The 24740-nt window shown below is 41.7% G+C and overlaps 1 protein-coding gene across 1 annotated transcript; it reads left to right on the plus strand.

Moving 5' to 3' along the window:
• Positions 1 to 9: 9 nt before the first annotated feature.
• On the plus strand, positions 10 to 22895 carry P2RY4 (pyrimidinergic receptor P2Y4). The gene is made up of 2 exons (XM_069747324.1): positions 10 to 253; positions 20985 to 22895. The coding sequence occupies exon 2, from the start codon at positions 21040 to 21042 to the stop codon at positions 22615 to 22617; it is 1578 nt and encodes a 525-aa protein (XP_069603425.1). The 5' UTR covers positions 10 to 253; positions 20985 to 21039; the 3' UTR covers positions 22618 to 22895.
• Positions 22896 to 24740: the final 1845 nt, after the last annotated feature.

Genomic DNA, 24740 nt, shown 5'->3' on the forward strand with positions numbered 1-24740 from the left:
CTTCATGTAGAAACACAGGAGCAGACACTAGAGGAGACCCAGTTACTGAGCACATGAGAAGAGAAGACATCCCCTGGTCATAGCATCAGTTTCTCATTGAGCCGGTTGTGTGCGAATATTATCAGTGCAGAGAATAACTCAACAGGGAACAGATCAGATTTCTAAAGCTGATTGACAGGAGCTGCTATGTTTGTGAAGAGCGGAGCATAAAGATGCTGGGAAGTAAAGCGGAGACTCCAGACCACACTCACAGGTAAGCCTGCATGATAGATCTGCACCAATGCTGCTTGCGGAGGACCACACGGATGGGGATGTCCAAAAACATAATGATTACACCTATGGATGGGGATGTCCATATACATGATGATTACACCTATAGATGGGATGTCCATATACATAATGATTACACCTATGGGGATGTCCATATACATAATGATTACACCTATGGATGGGGACGTCCATATACATAATGATTACACCTATGGATGGGGATGTCCATATACATTATGATTACACCTATGGATGGGGATGTCCAAAAACATAATGATTACACCTATGGATGGGGATGTCCATATACATAATGATTACACCTATGGATGGGGATGTCCATATACATGATGATTACACCTATAGATGGGATGTCCATATACATAATGATTACACCTATGGGGATGTTCATATACATAATGATTACACCTATGGATGGGGATGTCCAAAAACATAATTATTACACCTATGGATGGGGATGTCCATATACATAATGATTACACCTATGGATGGGGATGTCCATATACATGATGATTACACCTATAGATGGGATGTCCATATACATAATGATTACACCTATGGGGATGTCCATATACATAATGATTACACCTATGGATGGGGACGTCCATATACATAATGATTACACCTATGGATGGGGATGTCCATATACATTATGATTACACCTATGGATGGGGATGTCCAAAAACATAATGATTACACCTATGGATGGGGATGTCCATATACATAATGATTACACCTATGAATGGGGATGTCCATATACATGATGATTACACCTATAGATGGGATGTCCATATACATAATGATTACACCTATGGGGATGTTCATATACATAATGATTACACCTATGGATGGGGATGTCCAAAAACATAATTATTACACCTATGGATGGGGATGTCCATATACATAATGATTACACCTATGAATGGGGACGTCCATATACTTAATGATTACACCTATGGATGGGGATGTCCATATACATCATGATTACACCTATGGATGGGATGTCCATATACATAATGATTACACCTATGGATGGGGATGTCCAAAAACATAATTATTACACCTATGGATGGGGACGTCCATATACATAATGATTACACCTATGGATGGGGACGTCCATATACATAATGATTACATCTATGGATGGGGATGTTCATATACATAATGATTACACCTATGGATGGGGATGTCCATATGCATAATGATTACATCTATGGATGGGATGTCCATATACATAATGATTACACCTATGGATGGGGATGTCCAAAAACATAATGATTACACCTATGGATGGGGACGTCCATATACATAATGATTACACCTATGGATGGGGACGTCCATATACATAATGATTACATCTATGGATAGGGATGTTCATATACATAATGATTACACCTATGGATGGGGATGTTCATATACATAATGATTACACCTATGGATGGGGATGTCCATATGCATAATGATTACACCTATGGATGGGGATGTCCATATACATAATGATTACACCTATGGATGGGGATGTCAATATACATCATGATTACACCTATGGATGGAGATGTCCATATACATCATGATTACACCTATGGATGGGGATGTCCATATACATAATGATTACACCTATGGATGGGGATGTCCATATACATAATGATTACACCTATGGATGGGGATGTCCATATACATCATGATTACACCTATGGATGGAGATGTCCATATACATCATGATTACACCTATGGATGGAGATGTCCATATACATAATGATTACACCTATGGATGGGGATGTCCATATACATCATGATTACACCTATGGATGGAGATGTCCATATACATCATGATTACACCTATGGATAGGGATGTCCATATACATAATGTTTACATCTATGAATGGGGACGTCCTTATACATCATGATTACACCTATGGATGGAGATGTCCATATACATCATGATTACACCTATGGATGGGGATGTCCATATACATAATTATTACACCTATGGATGGGGATGTCCATATACATAATGATTACACCTATGGATGGGGATGTCCATATACATCATGATTACACGTATGGATGGGGATGTCCATATACATTATGATTACTATGGATATGGCTGTTCATATACCTTATGATTACACCTATGGATGGGGATGTCCATATACATGATGATTACACCTATAGATGGGATGTCCATATACATAATGATTACACCTATGGGGATGTCCATATACATAATGATTACACCTATGGATGGGGACGTCCATATACATAATGATTACACCTATGGATGGGGATGTTCATATACATAATGATTACACCTATGGATGGGGATGTCCAAAAACATAATGATTACACCTATGGATGGGGATGTCCATATACATAATGATTACACCTATGAATGGGGACGTCCATATACATAATGATTACACCTATGGATGGGATGTCCATATACATCATGATTACACCTATGGATGGGGTGTCCATATACTTAATGATTACACCTATGGGGATGTCCATATACATAATGATTACACCTATGGATGGGGATGTCCAAAAACATAATGATTACACCTATGGATGGGGACGTCCATATACATAATGATTACACCTATGGATGGGGACGTCCATATACATAATGATTACATCTATGGATAGGGATGTTCATATACATAATGATTACACCTATGGATGGGGATGTTCATATACATAATGATTACACCTATGGATGGGGATGTCCATATGCATAATGATTACACCTATGGATGGGGATGTCAATATACATAATGATTACACCTATGGATGGGGATGTCAATATACATCATGATTACACCTATGGATGGAGATGTCCATATACATCATGATTACACCTATGGATGGGGATGTCCATATACATAATGATTACACCTATGGATGGGGATGTCCATATACATAATGATTACACCTATGGATGGGGATGTCCATATACATCATGATTACACCTATGGATGGAGATGTCCATATACATCATGATTACACCTATGGATGGAGATGTCCATATACATAATGATTACACCTATGGGGATGTCCATATACATCATGATTACACCTATGGATGGAGATGTCCATATACATCATGATTACACCTATGGATAGGGATGTCCATATACATAATGATTACATCTATGAATGGGGACGTCCTTATACATCATGATTACACCTATGGATGGAGATGTCCATATACATCATGATTACACCTATGGATGGGGATGTCCATATACATAATTATTACACCTATGGATGGGGATGTCCATATACATAATGATTACACCTATGGATGGGGATGTCCATATACATCATGATTACACGTATGGATGGGGATGTCCATATACATTATGATTACTCCTATGGATATGGCTGTTCATATACCTTATGATTACACCTATGGATGGGGATGTCCATATACATGATGATTACACCTATAGATGGGATGTCCATATACATAATGATTACACCTATGGGGACGTCCATATACATAATGATTACACCTATGGATGGGGACGTCCATATACATAATGATTACACCTATGGATGGGGATGTTCATATACATAATGATTACACCTATGGATGGGGATGTCCAAAAACATAATGATTACACCTATGGATGGGGATGTCCATATACATTATGATTACTCCTATGGATATGGCTGTTCATATACCTTATGATTACACCTATGGATGGGGATGTCCATATACATGATGATTACACCTATAGATGGGATGTCCATATACATAATGATTACACCTATGAGGACGTCCATATACATCATGATTACACCTATGGATGGGATGTCCATATACATAATGATTACACCTATGGATGGGGATGTCCAAAAACATAATGATTACACCTATGGATGGGGACGTCAATATACATAATGATTACACCTATGGATGGGGATGTTCATATACATAATGATTACACCTATGGATGGGGATGTCCATATGCATAATGATTACACCTATGGATGGGGATGTCCATATACATAATGATTACACCTATGGATGGGGATGTCAATATACATCATGATTACACCTATGGATGGAGATGTCCATATACATCATGATTACACCTATGGATGGGGATGTCCATATACATAATGATTACACCTATGGATGGGGATGTCCATATACATCATGATTACACCTATGGATGGAGATGTCCATATACATCATGATTACACCTATGGATGGAGATGTCCATATACATCATGATTACACCTATGGATGGGGATGTCCATATACATAATGATTACACCTATGGATGGGGATGTCCATATACATCATGATTACACCTATGGATGGAGATGTCCATATACATAATGATTACATCTATGGATGGGGATGTTCATATACATAATGATTACATCTATGGATGGGGATGTCCATATACATTATGAATACTCCTATGGATGGGGATGTCCATATACATAATGATTACACCTACGGATGGGGATGTCCATATACATAATGATTACACCTACGGATGGGGATGTCCATATACATAATGATTACATCTATGGATGGGGATGTTCATATACATAATGATTACATCTATGGATGGGGATGTCCATATACATTATGAATACTCCTATGGATGGGGATGTCCATATATACATAATGATTACACCTACGGATGGGGATGTCCATATACATAATGATTACACCTACGGATGGGGATGTCCATATACATAATGATTACATCTATGGATGGGGATGTCCATATACATTATGAATACTCCTATGGATGGGGATGTTCATATACATAATGATTACACCTATGGATATGGCTGGGCATATACATTATGATTACACCTATGTACTACCACAATGACTGCGTTCTGTGATCTGGATTCAGTATAATTGTTAGGAACTTTAGCAGACATCATTTATTTAATAATATTATGAAACACAATATTGATTGCAAGTTATACAGAATGCACTGGCCATTTATTCGTAACATCCAGTAAAAAGTTAGTGACATTGATTAGATTGTTAGAATTAATTTGTGTGATGTTCGCTTCTAATATTGAATGGTTTCCATTTTACATGTACAGATTTAGATATGCGATCATACAAATATTACATTTATAGACTCCTGAAGGAGGAGAATGCCTCATCATCCATCAATATGAGGAGCTGCTCTGTGTAACTGGGCAGATTTGTCATACTGGACTTTAGGGAAGGACAGTCATAACTTACAATATACATGCATTTCATGAAATATTTTGTGTTATACAGCTTTTCCTAAATGGCTGTTTTACTGATTTTCTATTATTTTTGTTGCAATTCTTAGTTCTGTTCTACCCGTCAGAGACATCGGAACTCCAATATATCAATTTGCACCCATCAGGATTTGTCGGGCTGCAGATAGACATTGTACAGCTACAAAACTGATTTGTTTGTGCTTTTTTTTAAGCTGGAGAGACTCTTATGCCAACATTTATCACCCTTTTACAGTTCACATGTCTTCACATAGGATTTGTGGTCTGTAGACGTATCACTTCTATTTTTAATGGTTCACTACAGTTATCTATTGTATTAGTAAAAAGTTGTCTGTGATTTTTTGAGAAGCTGTCCCCAAAAAATAAAAAAATAAAGTTGGTAATCCTGTAGTGTAACATAGTAACATAGTAACATAGTTAGTAAGGCCGAAAAAAGACATTTGTCCATCCAGTTCAGCCTATATTCCATCATAATAAATCCCCAGATCTACGTCCTTCTACAGAACCTAATAATTGTATGATACAATATTGTTCTGCTCCAGGAAGACATCCAGGCCTCTCTTGAACCCCTCGACTGAGTTCGCCATCACCACCTCCTCAGGCAAGCAATTCCAGATTCTCACTGCCCTAACAGTAAAGAATCCTCTTCTATGTTGGTGGAAAAACCTTCTCTCCTCCAGACGCAAAGAATGCCCCCTTGTGCCCGTCACCTTCCTTGGTATAAACAGATCCTCAGCGAGATATTTGTATTGTCCCCTTATATACTTATACATGGTTATTAGATCGCCCCTCAGTCGTCTTTTTTCTAGACTAAATAATCCTAATTTCGCTAATCTATATGGGTATTGTAGTTCTCCCATCCCCTTTATTAATTTTGTTGCCCTCCTTTGTACTCTCTCTAGTTCCATTATATCCTTCCTGAGCACCGGTGCCCAAAACTGGACACAGTACTCCATGTGCGGTCTAACTAGGGATTTGTACAGAGGCAGTATAATGCTCTCATCATGTGTATCCAGACCTCTTTTAATGCACCCCATGATCCTGTTTGCCTTGGCAGCTGCTGCCTGGCACTGGCTGCTCCAGGTAAGTTTATCATTAACTAGGATCCCCAAGTCCTTCTCCCTGTCAGATTTACCCAGTGGTTTCCCATTCAGTGTGTAATGGTGACATTGATTCCTTCTTCCCATGTGTATAACCTTACATTTATCATTGTTAAACCTCATCTGCCACCTTTCAGCCCAAGTTTCCAACTTATCCAGATCCATCTGTAGCAGAATACTATCTTCTCTTGTATTAACTGCTTTACATAGTTTTGTATCATCTGCAAATATCGATATTTTACTGTGTAAACCTTCTACCAGATCATTAATGAATATGTTGAAGAGAACAGGTCCCAATACTGACCCCTGCGGTACCCCACTGGTCACAGCGACCCAGTTAGAGACTATACCATTTATAACCACCCTCTGCTGTCTATCACTAAGCCAGTTACTAACCCATTTACACACAATTTCCCCCAGACCAAGCATTCTCATTTTGTGTACCAACCTCTTGTGCGGCACGGTATCAAACGCTTTGGAAAAATCGAGATATACCACGTCCAATGACTCACCGTGGTCCAGCCTATAGCTTACCTCTTCATAAAAACTGATTAGATTGGTTTGACAGGAGCGATTTCTCATAAACCCATGCTGATATGGAGTTAAACAGTTATTCTCATTGAGATAATCCAGAATAACATCCCTCAGAAACCCTTCAAATATTTTACCAACAATAGAGGTTAGACTTACTGGCCTATAATTTCCAGGTTCACTTTTAGAGCCCTTTTTGAATATTGGCACCACATTTGCTATGCGCCAGTCCTGCGGAACAGACCCTGTCGCTATAGAGTCCCTAAAAATAAGAAATAATGGTTTATCTATTACATTACTTAGTTCTCTTAGTACTCGTGGGTGTATGCCATCCGGACCCGGAGATTTATCTATTTTAATCTTATTTAGCCGGTTTCGCACCTCTTCTTGGGTTAGATTGGTGACCCTTAGTATAGGGTTTTCATTGTTTCTTGGGATTTCACCTAGCATTTCATTTTCCACCGTGAATACCGTGGAGAAGAAGGTGTTTAATATGTTAGCTTTTTCCTCGTCATCTACAACCATTCTTTCCTCACTATTTTTTAAGGGGCCTACATTTTCAGTTTTTATTCTTTTACTATTGATATAGTTGAAGAACAGTTTGGGATTAGTTTTACTCTCCTTAGCAATGTGCTTCTCTGTTTCCTTTTTGGCAGCTTTAATTAGTTTTTTAGATAAAGTATTTTTCTCCCTATAGTTTTTTAGAGCTTCAATGGTGCCATCCTGCTTTAGTAGTGCAAATGCTTTCTTTTTACTGTTAATTGCCTGTCTTACTTCTTTGTTTAGCCACATTGGGTTTTTCCTATTTCTAGTCCTTTTATTCCCACAAGGTATAAACCGCTTACACTGCCTATTTAGGATGTTCTTAAACATTTCCCATTTATTATCTGTATTCTTATTTCTGAGGATATTGTCCCAGTCTACCAGATTAAGGGCATCTCTAAGCTGGTCAAACTTTGCCTTCCTAAAGTTCAGTGTTTTTGTGACTCCCTAGTGCAGGTGGTTTTGATCTCTGAAGATCTATTGAGTGATAAATACAAAAGTTGTGACGTGTTTCCATTATAGTTTTCCTCTGACTTTTCTACTCCTGGTTTTGGCTTACACATACTGAGGTAAAATACTGACCAAATACTGAACATGTGAAGTGGCCTTAAATATTTCCTAAAATAGTAATTAGTGAGAACCGTTATTTTGTCACTTTTACCCAGTGAACAAGATGCCCTAGGGCTCTTTCTAAAGCTTAGGGCTGGCCAAACAATCATGGTCCTTTTCCTATTAGTAAGAAGATATGGTAAATGTAGAAGACTTAGGTAGATGTAGTGGTACCAGTAACACTTCTGTGCCATCACTTTCAGCCTAATGGTGTCACATCTGTCATGATCCAGTTCGGAGTTTGTTTTCTGCTGTTCCCTCTCTGGACTGATCATGCGGGAGTTAATTCCCTCAGCTTCGTTTTGTAGCTGGCTGGGCTTTTAAAGTCCTCTGTAGTCTGCTGGCCGGTGTCAGTTATAGTTCATGCTTCCTGGCAGCTGAACCGTATACCCTGGTGTTCCTTCTGCCTCTGACTTCCCTTATTTGTATTAGACCCGTTCCCTACAGTGTATGACTCGGCCTGATCTCTGACCCTGCTATTGTTTTCCGTCTCTGTACCACGTTCTCTGACCGGCTTTTGACTCTCTGGCTTGTATCTCGACTTCGTCTTACGTCTCACGTTTTGGATACCGCGCTCCCGTTTGGCTCTGACTTCTGGCTTGTCTCTGTCTACGTGCTCTGCTGTTACTTCTGGTACCTCGTCTCCTGTTTGTTGCGGACCGGCCTGTCTGACTACTCCGCCGCCTCCTAGTGGTGCTCTGCGCCTTGCACTGTGTTGCTACACGGTGAGTGCTACCTTTTCCCCCTTACCTGCACCACATGGGGGAGGTTGCGTGCAGCTGCCTTGCAGTTGCATCACAACATCCATGTCTGAACATTCTGCTGCAAACTCTGCCCTGGTCACTAGGTGGTGCCGCACTAATATTCTGTTACTGCTGGTCATCGGCAGCATCTAGAGCAGACGTTGCAGTAGTACGTTCAGACACGGATGTATGGCGCCATCTAGCGACCAGGGTAGGTGTTGCAGCAGTGTGTTCAGACACAGGTCTGACAAAGGGCTTAATCACACAGCTGTATTATATGTGTTTGTAGGCAGCCATGATAACGCTGCCATAGTGGTACAAACACCTTCATACGGAGGTCTGCAGAGTGTCACAAAGAAGTGCCTCTCAATAGGGAAAACTACAGACTCAGTGCACAGCCGTACACTGCACAGAGCTCTGTAACCAGTCTGTTCCTCGTATGTAATGTGGCTAATCCCAACAGCTGTGCCCATCTGGCTTTACATAATATTTGACATTGGAAGCCTTGGCTGATAACGTCATGACAGGGTAATTTCCTATATGTTCCTGACCTGTATTCTCCTATGCATACAGAATAAAAGAAAAGCATCCTTGTTAGTATAAAAAGGCACATACAGAAGCTGTTGCTGAAGTCATAAGAGGTCCATAATGGCTTCCAGCTGTTGATGGACTTGTGTCAGGAACATAAAATGGGATGTAATTCAGTAACAGCTGTTCACTCTCTGAACTGTGTTCTTATTCCCCGAACATTTCTGTCATTATGTAATGGGATTCTCTTTTTTCCCAGAGAATCATTTCCACCATAATTCTTTTAGTACAGGGCATAATTGGGTATCGGTCTAGTTGCATGCCTCGGTTTGGACATGTTCCTCTAAGTGCACACAAGGGTTTCCAACTTGACTGTTTATTTTTTCGGAACAGTTTATCAAAAATTTCCAGGCAGACAATAATTTTAATGGGCACAATGGAAAACCATAAGAAATCACTGTGAATATAAGCGATCCATGTCTCCAGCCCATAATTCTGATATAAAGACATCAGCTGCATTCACCGTCAATTTTAAATTGATAATTACAGGAAAAATAATGTGTATAAGTTTCTTCAGCTTCAAATAAAAAATCACAGACAACCTAAAAAAAATTTATGGGCAAAGTAAAAAAGTGTTCTATATTTACGGACTGTCCTGGAATTTCTGGGCATTTGGCAACCCTGACGGACACTTTTTAGAGCAAAATGGCAAGAAGAATTTTACATTGAGGGATGGTAGAAGTTGTGGTATGGCAAGGTTATTTCACATTTATACCATAAAGTGCAGATTTTGCTCATTTTACTCCCACTGTTCCCCTAACTATATTATTTTTATTTAAATTTTTTTATTATATTCTCCAAACAGTTCCAGAGAAATTGGCCTTTTTATATAGGCATCATTTTTATAGTTTTTCCCAAAGCAATGTGGCCCCCCAGAGAATCCTGTGAGTGACACCCCCTTGTAAAATTGGCACTAAATGAAAATGCCCATATCTCTGGAACCATATGGTGGATTTAAAAAAATATACTTAGGGGAACAGAGAGAATAATGTAAGAGTAAGTTCAGGCCACTTTTGATTTGGTGATAGGTGCTCTTTAACCATATAAAATATATATTTGTTCTACTTTAAAACCTAACTAAATTGCATGCACTGATCCAGAATTACCTGCTGCCCATCACATATCTGCTTTAATTGCAGACTGCATTCAATATTCTAGTATTTTCTGTACTGAAACTGCATGAGCTCACCTCTCCCTGCAGCCCCTGCGGGTTCATTATCTTTATAGAGCATGCTTTGCTGTGGAGCAGCTTCAGATGTATTAGATGTACTGCAAAGTAGATATGTATTGAATGCACACCAGCAGCACCTACAGGGAAATGTAAAATGCTAATTACTAGCCCAATACCTTAACAATACCTCCAGGTTAAACAAAAAAAAAGGTCCCAGATGCATCTATTGAACATTACGGAAAAAGAACATAAATCTCCATTTTAAAATCATATTGAATTACATTTATGGCTGATGGACAACTACCAGTAGTGAACGTGACCAACTGCACAATATACTACTATTCCTTTGTATCAACATTGTTTAGAAGCAAAGCAAATATTTTACTTTGGCCCTGGCTACAAAAAATAATTGTAATTAAGTTCTCTGTTTAGTCTAAGCATCTGCTTAAGCCCTAATTTGCAAACTAATTCATCCATAAATGGTATTCAAACAAAGCGTCTATTAGTAACAAAAACCCCACAACCTTAATTTAGCACAGAATAAGAAATATACAGTTACAATCTCTATAATCAGCATGTTGATTGGGGGAACAATCTGGGTTAATGAAATTCTGTGATATGGCTAGTACAAGGCCTTAGATATATGTTACACCATGCGATTATGCCGCCACAGCGGGACATTAGACGACGAAAGAAAGTTTCAAACGATCTGCTACGACGTACGATTCTCAGCGGGGTCCCTGATCGCAGGAGCGTGTCAGACACTGCGATATCGTAACTATATCGCTCGAACGTCACGAATCGTGCCGTCGTAGCGATCAAAATTGCACTGTGTGACGGTACCCTTAGGGGTAGGAGCATGGCAGAGGGACTCTTTCTGAAAACCTTTGAATTGCTGATATAAAGAAATGGGTCCCAGCACTCCAGATAATGAATGAAAGGATATCAAGACTTTACAATGTAATCCAAAACGTAACATTTTGGACTTTAATTTGACACCTTCGTCTAACAGATTGCCTGATTTTATGGAGAAAGTAGTATAAAGCTCAGCATTAGTAACAGGTGAATGCCCCCAGATGATTGGAGCTCTTTGAATTGCAGAGCCATGCATCACCCTTGGGGACTTGCACAGTCTGCACTGTACTATATCTAGGAAAAAAATGAAAATGACATCTACAGAATGGGAGGAATAGAACTATGTAACAGCACGTGTGAAAAAGACCTGGGTATACACAGACTGCACATGAGTCAACAGTGTGATGCAGCAGCAAAAAAAGGCAAACACAGTTCTGGGATGTATTAAGGGAAGCGTAGAGTCTAGATCACGTGAAGTAATTTTCCCCCTCCTTGGTCAGGCCTCATCTGGAATATTGTGTACAGTACTGGGCACCACATTTTAAAAAAGACATTGAAAAACTGGAGCAAATTCAGAGAAGAGCTACCAGGATGGTGAGCGGACTGCAAAGTTTGTCCTACGAGGAACGGTTAAAGCATCTGGGAAAGAAGGCTAAGAGGAGACTTAATAATTATCTACAAATATCTGAAGGAATGTCAGAGTGTAGATGGATCATCCTTATTCTTATTTTGTACATGGAAACAGGAGAAGCAATGGGATAAAACTGAAAGGGAGAAGATACAGATTAGATATTAGAAAAAACGTTTTGACAGTGAGGATGATCAATGAGTGGAACAGGCTACCACAAGAGGTGGTGAGTTCTCCTTCAATGGAAGTCTTCAACCGGAGGCTGGACAGACATCTGTCTCAGATGGTTTTGTGAATAATGCATTGAGCAGGGGGCTGGACACGATGACCCTGGAGGTCCTTTCCCACATTACCATTCTAGGATTCTAGGATTCTAGCCATAATACAGTGTTTTCAGGGATGATCATTAGTAAGTTAGGACAGTTACACTGTATTAGGATAGTTATATAGGATCTTAAATGAGACTTTACAATATAATTTAATTGACATTTCATTGTGAAAATAATGTAACACAAACTGCTTTCTGGAGACCATCAACGAGATCTTAAGAAAATGGCAAAACATAGTATTTTTTCTCTATAATTGCACATCAAGAGAGGTGATCAATTGATTCCCAGCAGCCAATCACCCACTAATAAAAGTTTTATGATGTATTTATCTAAAAACAGAAGGTTGCAAAATGATTTTAGCTTATGAGCCACATTCAATGGTAATAGTTGTGTTCAAATCATACTGCTCTTTTCCATAGAAAAACAAGATTTTAGCGGAACACATCATTATATTTAAGCTTTTGACCTATGTTTAAAGTTAATCTGTTATCACGTTTTAGCCAACTATTCTGAGAGCAACATAATAGAGACAGAAAGCCTGATTCCAGCGATGCATCTCTAACTGGGCTGCTTGCTGTAGTTTCAATAAAATCACTGTTTTATCAGCACTAGATTATCACTAGAGGACTAGCAAACCTTCTACCATGTTCTCCATATTCATGAGCTCTGTATAACTCGTCCCCATGGTAGCTTTCTGCCTATGCACAGTGTACACAGAGAGCTGCGAATCACTGGTGTGGCGGGGCTACACAGAGCTCAGCATTCAGAGAACTGCTAGTTATGCAATAGAGAAAGCAATGATTTTTATAAAAACTGCAGCAAGCAGCCCTGTAAGTGATACATTGCTGGAATCAGGGTTTCTGGTCCTACATTGTGCTGCTGTCAGATGGGACAGCAAAAAACAAACTCCAGTAGGCACACATTCTTTGGCTAAGTTGGGCATTTATTCTGCACCTTATGTGTAGAGGACTTCTTGTGCAACAGCGGTCTTTGTGATGGCCGTGTCATTTGCAATGATTAGACCAAACTGAGCATTATGGCCGGCTGGCAGTTAGGGCTGGTGGCACGGATACAGCCACCGCTCTCTACACTCTAAGAGGTGACAAGCAGCGCCGGCGCCACCCCCCGTGACTGAAGGTAGAACTCTGTCGGAGAGAATACCGGTTTTTACGTACCGGTAATAGGATTTTACAGAGTCCACGACAGCACCCACAACGAGAGAGGGGATCCGCCCACCTTCCGGACAGGAACCTACAGGTTAAAAAGGGGCGGTCCCCCTCGCCCTCCAGTTTGTGTTCCAGAGTACAAGGGATACCGCCAATGAATCAGTACATGACAATATTATCTTAAACATTACTAAATACCACCACCTCTAAAGAGTGATCTTTAAGGCACACCTTCCAACAGAGTGCAGGAATAAGTAACTAAATACGGGGGGGAATGTATGGGTGCTGTCGTGGACTCTGTAAAATCCTATTACCGGTACGTAAAAACCGGTTTTCCTATCGCCACGACAGCACCCACAACGAGAGACTTTCAAAGACTATTTAACTGGGAGGGACTACAGCACTAAGTACTGAACGGCCAAATTGTAAGCTGGAATTAGCAGATAGATCAAGGCGATAGTGCTTATAAAAGGTGGAAGGTGATGACTAAGTTGCCGCCTTACATATCATTTCAATGGGGACATCTGCCTTCTCCGCCCAGGATGATGCCATGGCCCGAGTGGAGTGCGCCCTGATGCCTTCTGGTGGTGTTACTCCCCTGGCAGAATAGGCAAGACATATTGCTTCTCTAATCCATCTAGCGATAGAGTTCTTCGTGACCCCAGAACCTTTTTTCTGATTCTGGAAAGAAACAAACAGAGCCCTACTCTGTCTCCAGATTTGTGTCCTATCCAGGTATTCTAATATCGCCCTCTTTACATCTAGAGTATGATATTTTTTCTCCTCTTCTGAACCTGGATTTTCATAGAAAGATGGTAAATAAATCTCCTGACTTCTATGAAATTTAGTTGCTACTTTTGGTAAATATGCAGGATCGGGTTTTAGGACAATCTTATCCTGGAGAATTATTAGATAGGGAGGATCTACTGATAACGCGTGTATATCACTGACCCTCCTGGCAGATGTTAAGGCTAAGAGTAGAGCTGTTTTTAAGGTTAAATTTTTTATAGAAATAGAGTCTAATGGCTCGAACGGAGGTTCAGTCAATGCCTCAAGAACCAAATTTAAATCCCAAGGGGGTATTCTTACAATATGGATTGGGTTCGAACGCTGACATGCCTTAATAAATCTAGCAACCCATCTATTACCAGCTATATCACTGTTATATAGAGCTCCCAAGGCTGAAACATGAACTCTTAGAGTGTTGACTGCTAAACCCAATTCCCAGCCTTTCTGAAGGAATTCTAGAATAGCTGAAATCGGAGCCTTATCTCCTAATGGTTGCTGATGAAACATAAGGAATTTTTTCCAAATTTTTGTATAGATCTTTGTAGTAATCTCCTTTCTGCTTTTCAATAAGGTATTAATTAAAGCATTGGAGAACCCCCTCTCCTTCAGAAGCTCCCTCTCAAGTTCCAAGCCGTTAAGTGAAGAGTCTCCAAATTTGGATGACGAAACGGACCTTGAGAAAGGAGCTCCGGAACCACTGGCAACACCCAGGGATCCGTCACTGACATTGTTCTGAGGAGAGAGAACCAAGGCCTCCTGGGCCAGAAGGGGGCGATTAGGATCACTCTGGCTCCTTCTTCCCGGATCTTCCTGAGAACTATCGGAATCAGACACATAGGAGGAAAGGCATAAGCCAGCTGGAAGTCCCAACGGACACGAAGGGAATCCACTATGAATGGTTGGTCTGCCATGTGTAAGGATGCGAACCTCCTGACCTTCCTGTTCTTTCTCGTAGCAAATAGGTCTATTATCGGTACACCCCACAGATTGACTATTTGATCGAATACCTGTTGGTCTAGGGACCACTCTCCCTGACGAAGGGAATGGCGACTGAGATAGTCCGCCTCTATATTGAGTTCTCCTTTTATGTGAACTGCCGACAGGGATTGTAAGTGATTCTCGGCCAGAGACAATATCTGTGCTGTAGTGGTCATTAGGGATCGAGATCTTGTCCCCCCCTGATGATTGATATAGGCTACCACAGTCATATTGTCTGTTTGTATCTGTACATGTGCATTCCTCAGGGATGGTAGGCTACGTTCACATTGGCGTTCCGCCAATGTGCGTCGCTGTTGCGCCGGCGACGCAGCTGCGACGCGCCCCTATGTTTAACATAGGGGACGCGTGCGTCGTTTTGGTGGCGTTTTTCGCCACGTGCGTCATTTCCGACGCTAGCGTCGGACGCAAGGAAACGCTACATGTAGCATTTTCTGTGCGTCCGATTTTCGTCGGAAAACGACGCACGCGTCGCAAAACGCGCGCGTTTTTGCGCGCGTTTGCGTGCGTTTTAGCGTGCGTCGCGCGTTGCGTCGCCGACGCACGGCGGCGCAACGCTAATGTGAACGTAGCCGTAGTAAGCAAAGAAGAGCCTGTTTGACTGCCACAAGCTCTCTTAGATTTGAGGAATACTGGGATTCTTGAATCGACCATTGCCCTTGGGTCAGAATGTCCTCCATATGGGCTCCCCAACCGAACGGACTGGCATCTGTTGTAATTACATTGTTCGGAGTGATGGTCCAGAGAACCCCTTTTGACAGATGTGCCAGATCGAGCCACCATTTTAGATCGTGAAGAGTGGCGGGTGATAGATCGAATTTTCTGTTCAGAGCACCATGAAGATCTTTCTCCGCTTGAAGAACCTCGTATTGAAGCATTCGAGTGTGAACCTGAGCCCATCTCACTGCCGATATACACGCGGTTAAAGATCCTAGTAGAGACATTGCGTCTCTTAGACTTAAGTTTGGAGTTTTCCTTACAGCCCTGATTCTTTGAATAATCTTCTGCTTCTTCTCTTCTGGTAGGAAGGATGACTGGTCTTCTGAGTCTAGCAGAACTCCTAGAAAGGTCTGACGTCTTGTGGGTTCTAGTTTTGATTTTTTCCAGTTGACTATCCAACCGAGTTCCTGTAGGGATGATATTATGGCATTTACCCTACATGTACACTGAGCAATTGAATTTCCAATTATCAAAAAATCATCTAGATAGGGCACTACAAGGGTTTCCTTTTCCCTAATATGGGCCATTACTTCCGAGATAACTTTAGTAAAAATTCTAGGTGCCATGGACAGGCCAAAGGGCATTGCCAAATATTGGAAATGTTTAATCTGATGGTTTACCCATACTGCCATTCTGAGGAATTGCTGGTGATTTCTGTGAACTGGAAGATGGTAGTACGCATCTTTTAGATCCAAGACCGACATGTAGCACCTAGGAAACAAAAGCTTAGTTGTTGACTTAATGGATTCCATCTTAAAAGCGTGGTACTGAAGATATCTATTCAATTTTCGTAAATTTATGATAGTCCTAAAGGACCCATCAGGTTTAGAGATTAAGAATAGCGGAGAATAAAAGCCCGTCTTCTCCTGATGTTTTGGTACTTCTTCAATAACTCGCTTTGTAAGCAATTGTTGAATCTCTAATTCTAAGGCCTGTTGTTGGGCCGGAGTGTCCAGTGATGTTATCACAAAATGATTTGGTGGAGTTCTCAAAAATTCTAATTTTAATCCTGACTCAACCACCCCCATTATCCAGGCACTAGAAGTAATCTTTTCCCATCTTTCTGAGAAGAACTTTAGTCTTCCCCCTACTGGTAGATCAGTTTTATCTGTAATTACGTCTACGTCTTGAGAAAGACGGAGGGTTCTTATAGTATCCACCTTTCTTCTTTTGATCCGATGTTTCCCAGTCGCGATTATTTCCCTGCTGGTCTGACTGGAATCTTCTGAAGGGCATGCGTCTCCGGAAGGCATTCCTAAAAGTGGGATTAAATGTTTTAGGGAATCCCTTCTTTCTGTCTTCTGCCTTTGCCAGGATGTCATCCAGCACCGGGCCGAATAGGTACTCACCCCTACATGGAATGGAGCACAATTTAGCTTTTGCCTGAGCATCCCCCTTCCAGGTCTTCAGCCAAAGTGCCCGTCGGGCTGCGTTTGAGAGACCCGCCGATCTTGCAGCCAATTTCAGGGAATCAATCGATGCATCCGCTAGATAAGCTGCTCCTTCCCTGACCTGAGACAGGAAGTTTAACAATTTATCCCTGGGTACTTTTGCTTTAAGCTGCTCCTCCAGCTGAGTCACCCAGACCATAACTGATCTTGCCGTACAGGTGCCTGCGATTGCGGGCTTAAAGGCTCCAGATGATGCTTCCCATACCTTCTTAAGGAGCATGTCAGCCTTCCTGTCTGAAGGATCTTTAAGGAGTCCTACATCCTCCAATGGTAGCGAGCCTGTTTTCGAGGTAGAGGCTACTGCCGCATCTATTTTTGGGATCTTCATCCACTGGGATAAGGTGTCATCCTCAAAGGGGTACCTTCTTTTTGCGGCCGAAGGTAAGAACCCTTTATCCAGCTTGTCCCACTCCCGTTTGACCAGATCTTTAATGGTCTCTACTACCGGGAAAGCTTTGCGACTTCTCTGGCTCAGCCCTGCGAACATGATTTCCTGGGTTGTCTTAGGCTCTTTACTCTCAGCTACACCCATCGTCGCACGGACTGCCTTAATTAAAGCCTCCATATTATTTGTGGCAAAGCAAGGCCTTCCTTCCTCATCTGAGGAGGATGGTGATGAACTCTCCGAGCACTCGCCCTCCTGCAACGAAGGGCTGGAATCGGATACCAATTCCATACTAATCTTCTCCTGCCGTTTAGATTTAAGAGAAGATTTTATCTCTTCCCTGATAACTTCCCTCAAATCCGATACACGAAGGGGGGCCTCTTCCTCTAACGTGCGGCATATACACGTCTGACATAATTTCTTTACATAGGTGTCAGGTAGTGGTTCCATGCATAATGCACACTGCTTATGTTTGGATTTTGAGACCTTCTTCCCCTATAATAAAACATAGTATAGAAGACAATTGTATCAGCCAGTGGCTCAAATATAACACTCACCACTGCTGATGAAATTAGAGTACCGGTTTCTGAGGGGGTGAGGTGCGATGTGGCGTGCCAGGATCCTGCTGCCCGCGTGCCACATCTCCACTCTGAGATCTGCTGCTGCTCCTTTGCTGCTCTCCTTTTCGGTGTTCGGCGTCTCCTGTGGAAGACATATCGCCGCACACCACTCACCAAGCGCTGCCTTCTTTTCAAAGGTCCCGCGCTCCTCCTCCCGGCCTCCTCCGGAAGTCGTTGGTTCACTTCCGGGTCATAAGCGCCGACCTGCTCCCGCAGTGTCACGCGCGTGTGGACGACCCAGGGCGGCGTGCCTTCCCCTGGGAACGCCACTTCAGCGTTCAGCCGCTCCTTGCCAGACGAGGGGGAAAGCTGGACACAGAACTTCCCCCGACGCTGCTTCCGGGCCCCCGACTCTGCCGTTCCCACCTGGACACCGCACAGAGGCTTGGCGGACCGGGTAGGTGAAAAACGACCTGTAGGCTCCCGCCGTCCGGACAGGAACCCAAACTGGAGGGCGAGGGGGACCGCCCCTTTTTAACCTGTAGGTTCCTGTCCGGAAGGTGGGCGGATCCCCTCTCTCGTTGTGGGTGCTGTCGTGGCGATAGGAAAAAAGTTAATTTTCTAACCTGCAGGCGTCGGGCAGGTTAGTAATGCTACTAACCTGAAGATTAACCCCATATCTGCAGATTAATAGCATTTTTTCTGGTGACCGGTTCATTTTAAATATTTAATATGATGTATTTATGAACCCTATAAAATAACTTAGAATTATAGTAAAAGGGTATAGGTTTCAGTCTGGTATACACAGGGTTAAGGCCACAGGTGCTCTGTCTACTAAGATCTCACGGGTAGTGAAAACCTAACCTGGCACACTCCTGTCCATAGAAGGGGTCTTGTCATTTTATCCTAATTATTGCACTTGTGCTATTGTTTGACTTTTCCAGCATTCACTCCACTTTTTCCCAACCTATGACATTATTTACCAACTTTCTGCTACCCCTAATTCTGTACCTGATGAGTGGTGCTCTTCTCCGTTCACCGTCACACAAATACTACTCCATTTCATGACTGGAGTAAGATTTCTGGAGTAGACACAGCTTATCATGAATTAGAGGAGCTGTGGCGTCGCCCCCCACCGCACCCCCATTCCGCCCCAGCTATGCCTATTTTGTCAGATTTGAGAGAAACTGGTGTGAAAATGGCAAAAGTTGCTAAATCTTTCCAGGATTCCGAGTTGCTCAAAAATTTTGCAACTTTTCAAAAAATTTTTACACCAGAATTCTGGCGCAAAAGTTTGCTTGCTTTTTATCACCTCCTCCTAACTCGAGCCGATCCATGACTCAGATCAAAACCAGACAGATCTCCATGATTTATTTTTATTAACACACGATCTTAAAAAAACACAGAACCTGTGAATAGCACCATAGGTTATACTGTATGTGATGAATTGACGTCTGAATGAGGTCTTAGTATTACCACCTGTCCAATTATAATGACCACGGACAAGATAAAGATCCCCAATTCACATCAGGACTACAAGATACCGGGTACTTTCAGCTGCGTCACATCTAATGTGGTGTACTTAATTATTTGTACTAAATGTCCAACTGGGGGTCTGTATGTGGGGGAGACAGGGCAGAAACTGAGAACAAGGATGAACTCTCACCGCCACACAATAAGAGAAAAAAGAATGGATCTACCTGTGGCAATACATTTATGTCTCCCAAATCATAACATTATGGACATGAAATTACTTGTGTTAAAAGGGTAGCTTCAAATCTCAGAGAGACAGAAGAGTCTGGGAATATAAACTGATGACGACCTTTGACAGTCTTAATGCAGGAATGAATGTGTCGCACGGATTTATGTCTTTTTACATCAACTAAGGAACTTGCCCCTCAGACTATGAGGGGCCATCACAACAGAGACCCTAATCACAGGACAATAAAACATTCCTTATCTAAGAGCTGGCCCAATACTTATGGACATAACTGTTTATCACTCATGGTAATTCTGCTTCATGTCACCTGTCTTATCCATGGTTTTCCCCCCCTTTTTTTTTTCTCTGTGCTATGTTGTGCATAAATATGTGATTCTTCAGAATTTGTTTTAGTCTTTGCCTGATGAAGAGACCTGTGTAGTCTCGAAAGCTTGCAATCTGTTACCATCTTTTCAGTTAGCCATTAAAAGGCATCAACCACTGAGGACTCTCAATTCTAAATATTTTTCACATCCTGTGTAAAAACTTGAACTGAATTTTTTTCTTTCTCTTTCAGGATCAGAACATTTTTAGGTTTGTCATGAAATTCCTCTCCATCGCCCCTTGATATAATGGATCATATCTACACGCCTACGGCTAACCCGCCGACCATTCCACAGAACGAATCTAATCAGACGGTAGAAGCCTGTGTTTTTAATGAAGAATTTAAGTTTCTCTTGCTGCCGGTGTCTTACAGTGCAGTCTTTATACTGGGTTTGCCATTAAATCTTACAGCGATATGGATTTTTTTTGCAAAGATGCGCCCATGGAGCCCTACAATAGTTTATATGTTTCATCTAGCCCTGTCCGACACACTATACCTGCTCTCACTGCCTACACTAATCCATTACTATGCTGATCGTAACAACTGGCCCTTTGGGGAGCCTTCATGCAAGATTGTCCGCTTTCTCTTCTACACAAACTTGTACTGCAGTATCCTGTTCCTCACCTGTATCAGCGTTCACCGATACATGGGCGTCTGCCACCCGCTATTTTCTCTGCAGAGAGTGAAGGCTAAATATGCTCATATGTTGTGTGTCATGGTATGGTTCTCAGTAAGTGCCTGTCTGGTGCCTAATCTTATTTTTGTTACTGTCAGTCCTAATGGTAATGACACGATATGCCATGACACAACAAGGCCTGAGGACTTTGACAACTATGTTGAGTACAGCACAGCAGTTATGAGCCTTCTCTTTGGAGTACCGTGCCTTGTGATTGCCATCTGTTATGGCCTCATGGCTCGAGAGTTGATGAAACCAGTAGAAAGTGGCTCTCGCAGGACATTGCCCTCCTACAAAAAAAAATCCATCAAAACCATTGCCATGGTCCTCACAGTATTTGTCATTTGTTTCCTGCCATTTCATATTACCCGTACATTGTATTATTATTTTCGACTACTGGGTGCGAATTGTCAACTACTCAATGTGATAAATGTGGTATACAAGATAACACGACCCTTGGCCAGTGCCAATAGCTGCTTTGACCCAGTCTTGTACTTCTTGGCCAGTGATAATTATCAGAGGAGACTGACTGCAACTATGAAAAAACTTTCATGTTCATGTTTAAGACGACTCTGCGTAAGACAGTCGGAGCCCGTGCCAAGCAGAAAACGGACCAGTCTGGCCATTATCTCCGCTAAGGACACTAAAATCAATGGCAGCCTGGGCAATCTCTTGGTTGGTAGGGAGGAAGAGGGGCAAGTAACTGATTCAGAAGAGGGGAAAAGTGTACAAAAGAACAGTAATAAGCATAGAAGAAAGGAAAGCTTTGGAAAGTCAGAGACAAATACAAACCAAAGAGACAACGCAGGGAAAGACACCGAGAGTAGAACGTATGCTGTACTCACTACGGGAGGAGATAATCAGAACGACCACCAGAAAGACAGAAGTGACTGTATGGAAAGCATTAGTGTGATACACTGCCAGGAGATTAATATTGAAGTTCACGGGGATCAACCTGAACTAAAATCAGGGAGGAAGAACAGCACTGGAGAATTCCGGGGACGGAGGAGTTTGAGAAGAATGAGAGAAATGGAAGAGCCAAATCAAAACGTTCTGGAGGAGAACTCATATGAAGTAGAAGGCACCTCCTCCTGGAACTTACTGAACACCGCTGGGGAGAGGACATTGCAGCGCCTCCCAAATATCTAAATAAAAGTAACATCATAGGAACAGTACAATAGAGAAGCTGACTGTGCTGAAGCCATCAGGAACTGGACTTTAGATAGAGTGGCTGCAGGAAGAATATAGCTTCATTTTCTCCCTGTAGCTGCTGCTCCAGTAAACCAGTCAGACATGATGTAAATGCTCTTTACTGCAGATTACCACTATATCTGCAGGTAAGTAATGTTTTTGAAGATGATAGATTCCCCTTAAATGCAGTAAGCTACCCATTTAGTGCATAAAACATATTAAAATGTATTTTTTCCTATTATAGCAGCTTGTCGTTTTGTTTTTCAGTTAAACATTGCTTATGAACCGGATTGGATAGCAGACAGATTAATGTTCTGAGACACATGTAATCTATGCTCTTTATTGTGAGTAGCCAGTGACAGATGTGACATGGTCAATGGGAAACTGCATGGGATAAAGGTGCCTGGCAAGTAACGGGTCAGCACAAGGGTCCGGCCATTGCCCCTACCACAGCTCCCAGTTTAAGGATGGTACAGTGGTTACAGATAGTGATGGGCAGACCGGCTTTTTGGTGATCTGGATCACTTGGTTCCGACCTCCAACAAGTGCATTCAGACAGATCTCGCTCTGGGATGTCAATCAGAAGCAGGAGAAGGCCCCCAATATACGAATGCGGAGGCGTAATGGTGCACCAAACTGTTGGCCACACCAAAGGTGCTCCTCATCTGTATATGAATAAAAAGTTACTTTCTCAGACACTCTACCAGTAACAGAGTGCTAGTAGGGGTGTTATAGGGGCTAACTCCCCTACAACATTGTTTAGCCCCTTTAAAATGCATTTTGGGGGTGAGGAACTCCCTTTAAATGATAGTTCTATTCCTATGTGTGTGTCACACAAGGGGAGTGAACTAGTAACCCTCAGCTGGGATTTATATGTGCGTTTTTATCCTAACTGAGGGTTATCACTGTGTTATTCATGGTGTTACATTTCTTGTAATGGGGAAAGGGCAATAGCAGTATATGTCATGGACCTTGGACCCCTGATCTTTTCTGACTCTAGCAACGCCACTGGATACCACACGATATACATTTCCTTGTAGTGCCTGACTAAATAGGTAAGAGAACTCTGGAACGCTTTACTAAGCAGTAAAAGAACTGTATGCAGGCGTAATCGGCTACATTATATATACCGTACACGTCTTCATCTTTTCCAGACACGTACTGGTGCATAAGCATCCATTCATCATCATATGTAATGCAGGTGTCTGGATGCAACGAGACGAGATCACGAGGCGGGAAACAGTAAGGATTGATATAATTCTATTTCTGTACAGCAGAAACTTTAAACATTTAGTGATAGTAACTATGTAAATCAACAGTAGAACGAATAACAATAAGTTTACAATAACCAAGAAAGTCTTTCACTATTTAATGTTAATGTTCTTTTAAAAAAAGGTGGGTTGCCCAGTCATAGGATACATGAAAGATATATATCTTGGTACCGTATTAGCCAGTAGATAGAAAAAGATTTAGAATTGAGAGTCCTCAGTGGTTGATACTTTTTAATGGCTAACTGAAAAGATGGTAACAAATTGCAAGCTTTCGAGACTACTCAGGTCTCGTCATCAGGCAAAGACTAAAAAAAAACATGGATAAGACAGGTGACATGAGGCAGAATCACCATGAGTGATAACTGGACATAGCTGTTTATCACTCATGTAATTCTGCCTCATGTCACCTGTCTTATCCATTTTTTTTTCTGTGCTATGTTTTGCATAAATATGTGATTCTTCAGAATTTATTTTAGTCTTTGCCTGATGAAGAGACCTGTGTAGTCTCGAAAGCTTGCAATTTGTTACCCATCTTTTCAGTTAGCAATTAAAAGGTATCAACCACTGAGATCTCTCAATTCTAAATATTTTTCCAGTCATAGGAGTCACCACGTAGGTTCTCTCTGAAGCTCTGGCCCTAGTGGAGGTCAACGGGTTTTCCTGTATGGCCGTAAGTCTCTTTCTGACGTAATCTATCAAAGCCCGTTGAGCCTCCCTGCACCTGCCGACCCCTCCCAACCTGTAATCCTAATCCCAGCCGACCCCGGTACCATAGGTGATAGCTGTTCACTCACTCTGTTTCTCTGCAAT

Source organism: Ranitomeya imitator, chromosome 2 (assembly GCF_032444005.1).
Source record: "Ranitomeya imitator isolate aRanImi1 chromosome 2, aRanImi1.pri, whole genome shotgun sequence".
NCBI lineage: Eukaryota > Metazoa > Chordata > Amphibia > Anura > Dendrobatidae > Ranitomeya > Ranitomeya imitator.

Excerpts from the sequence above, each read along its gene's own strand:
- P2RY4 (XM_069747324.1), top strand. The coding sequence starts at position 21,040 with ATGGATCATATCTACACGCCTACGGCTAACCCGCCGACCATTCCACAG.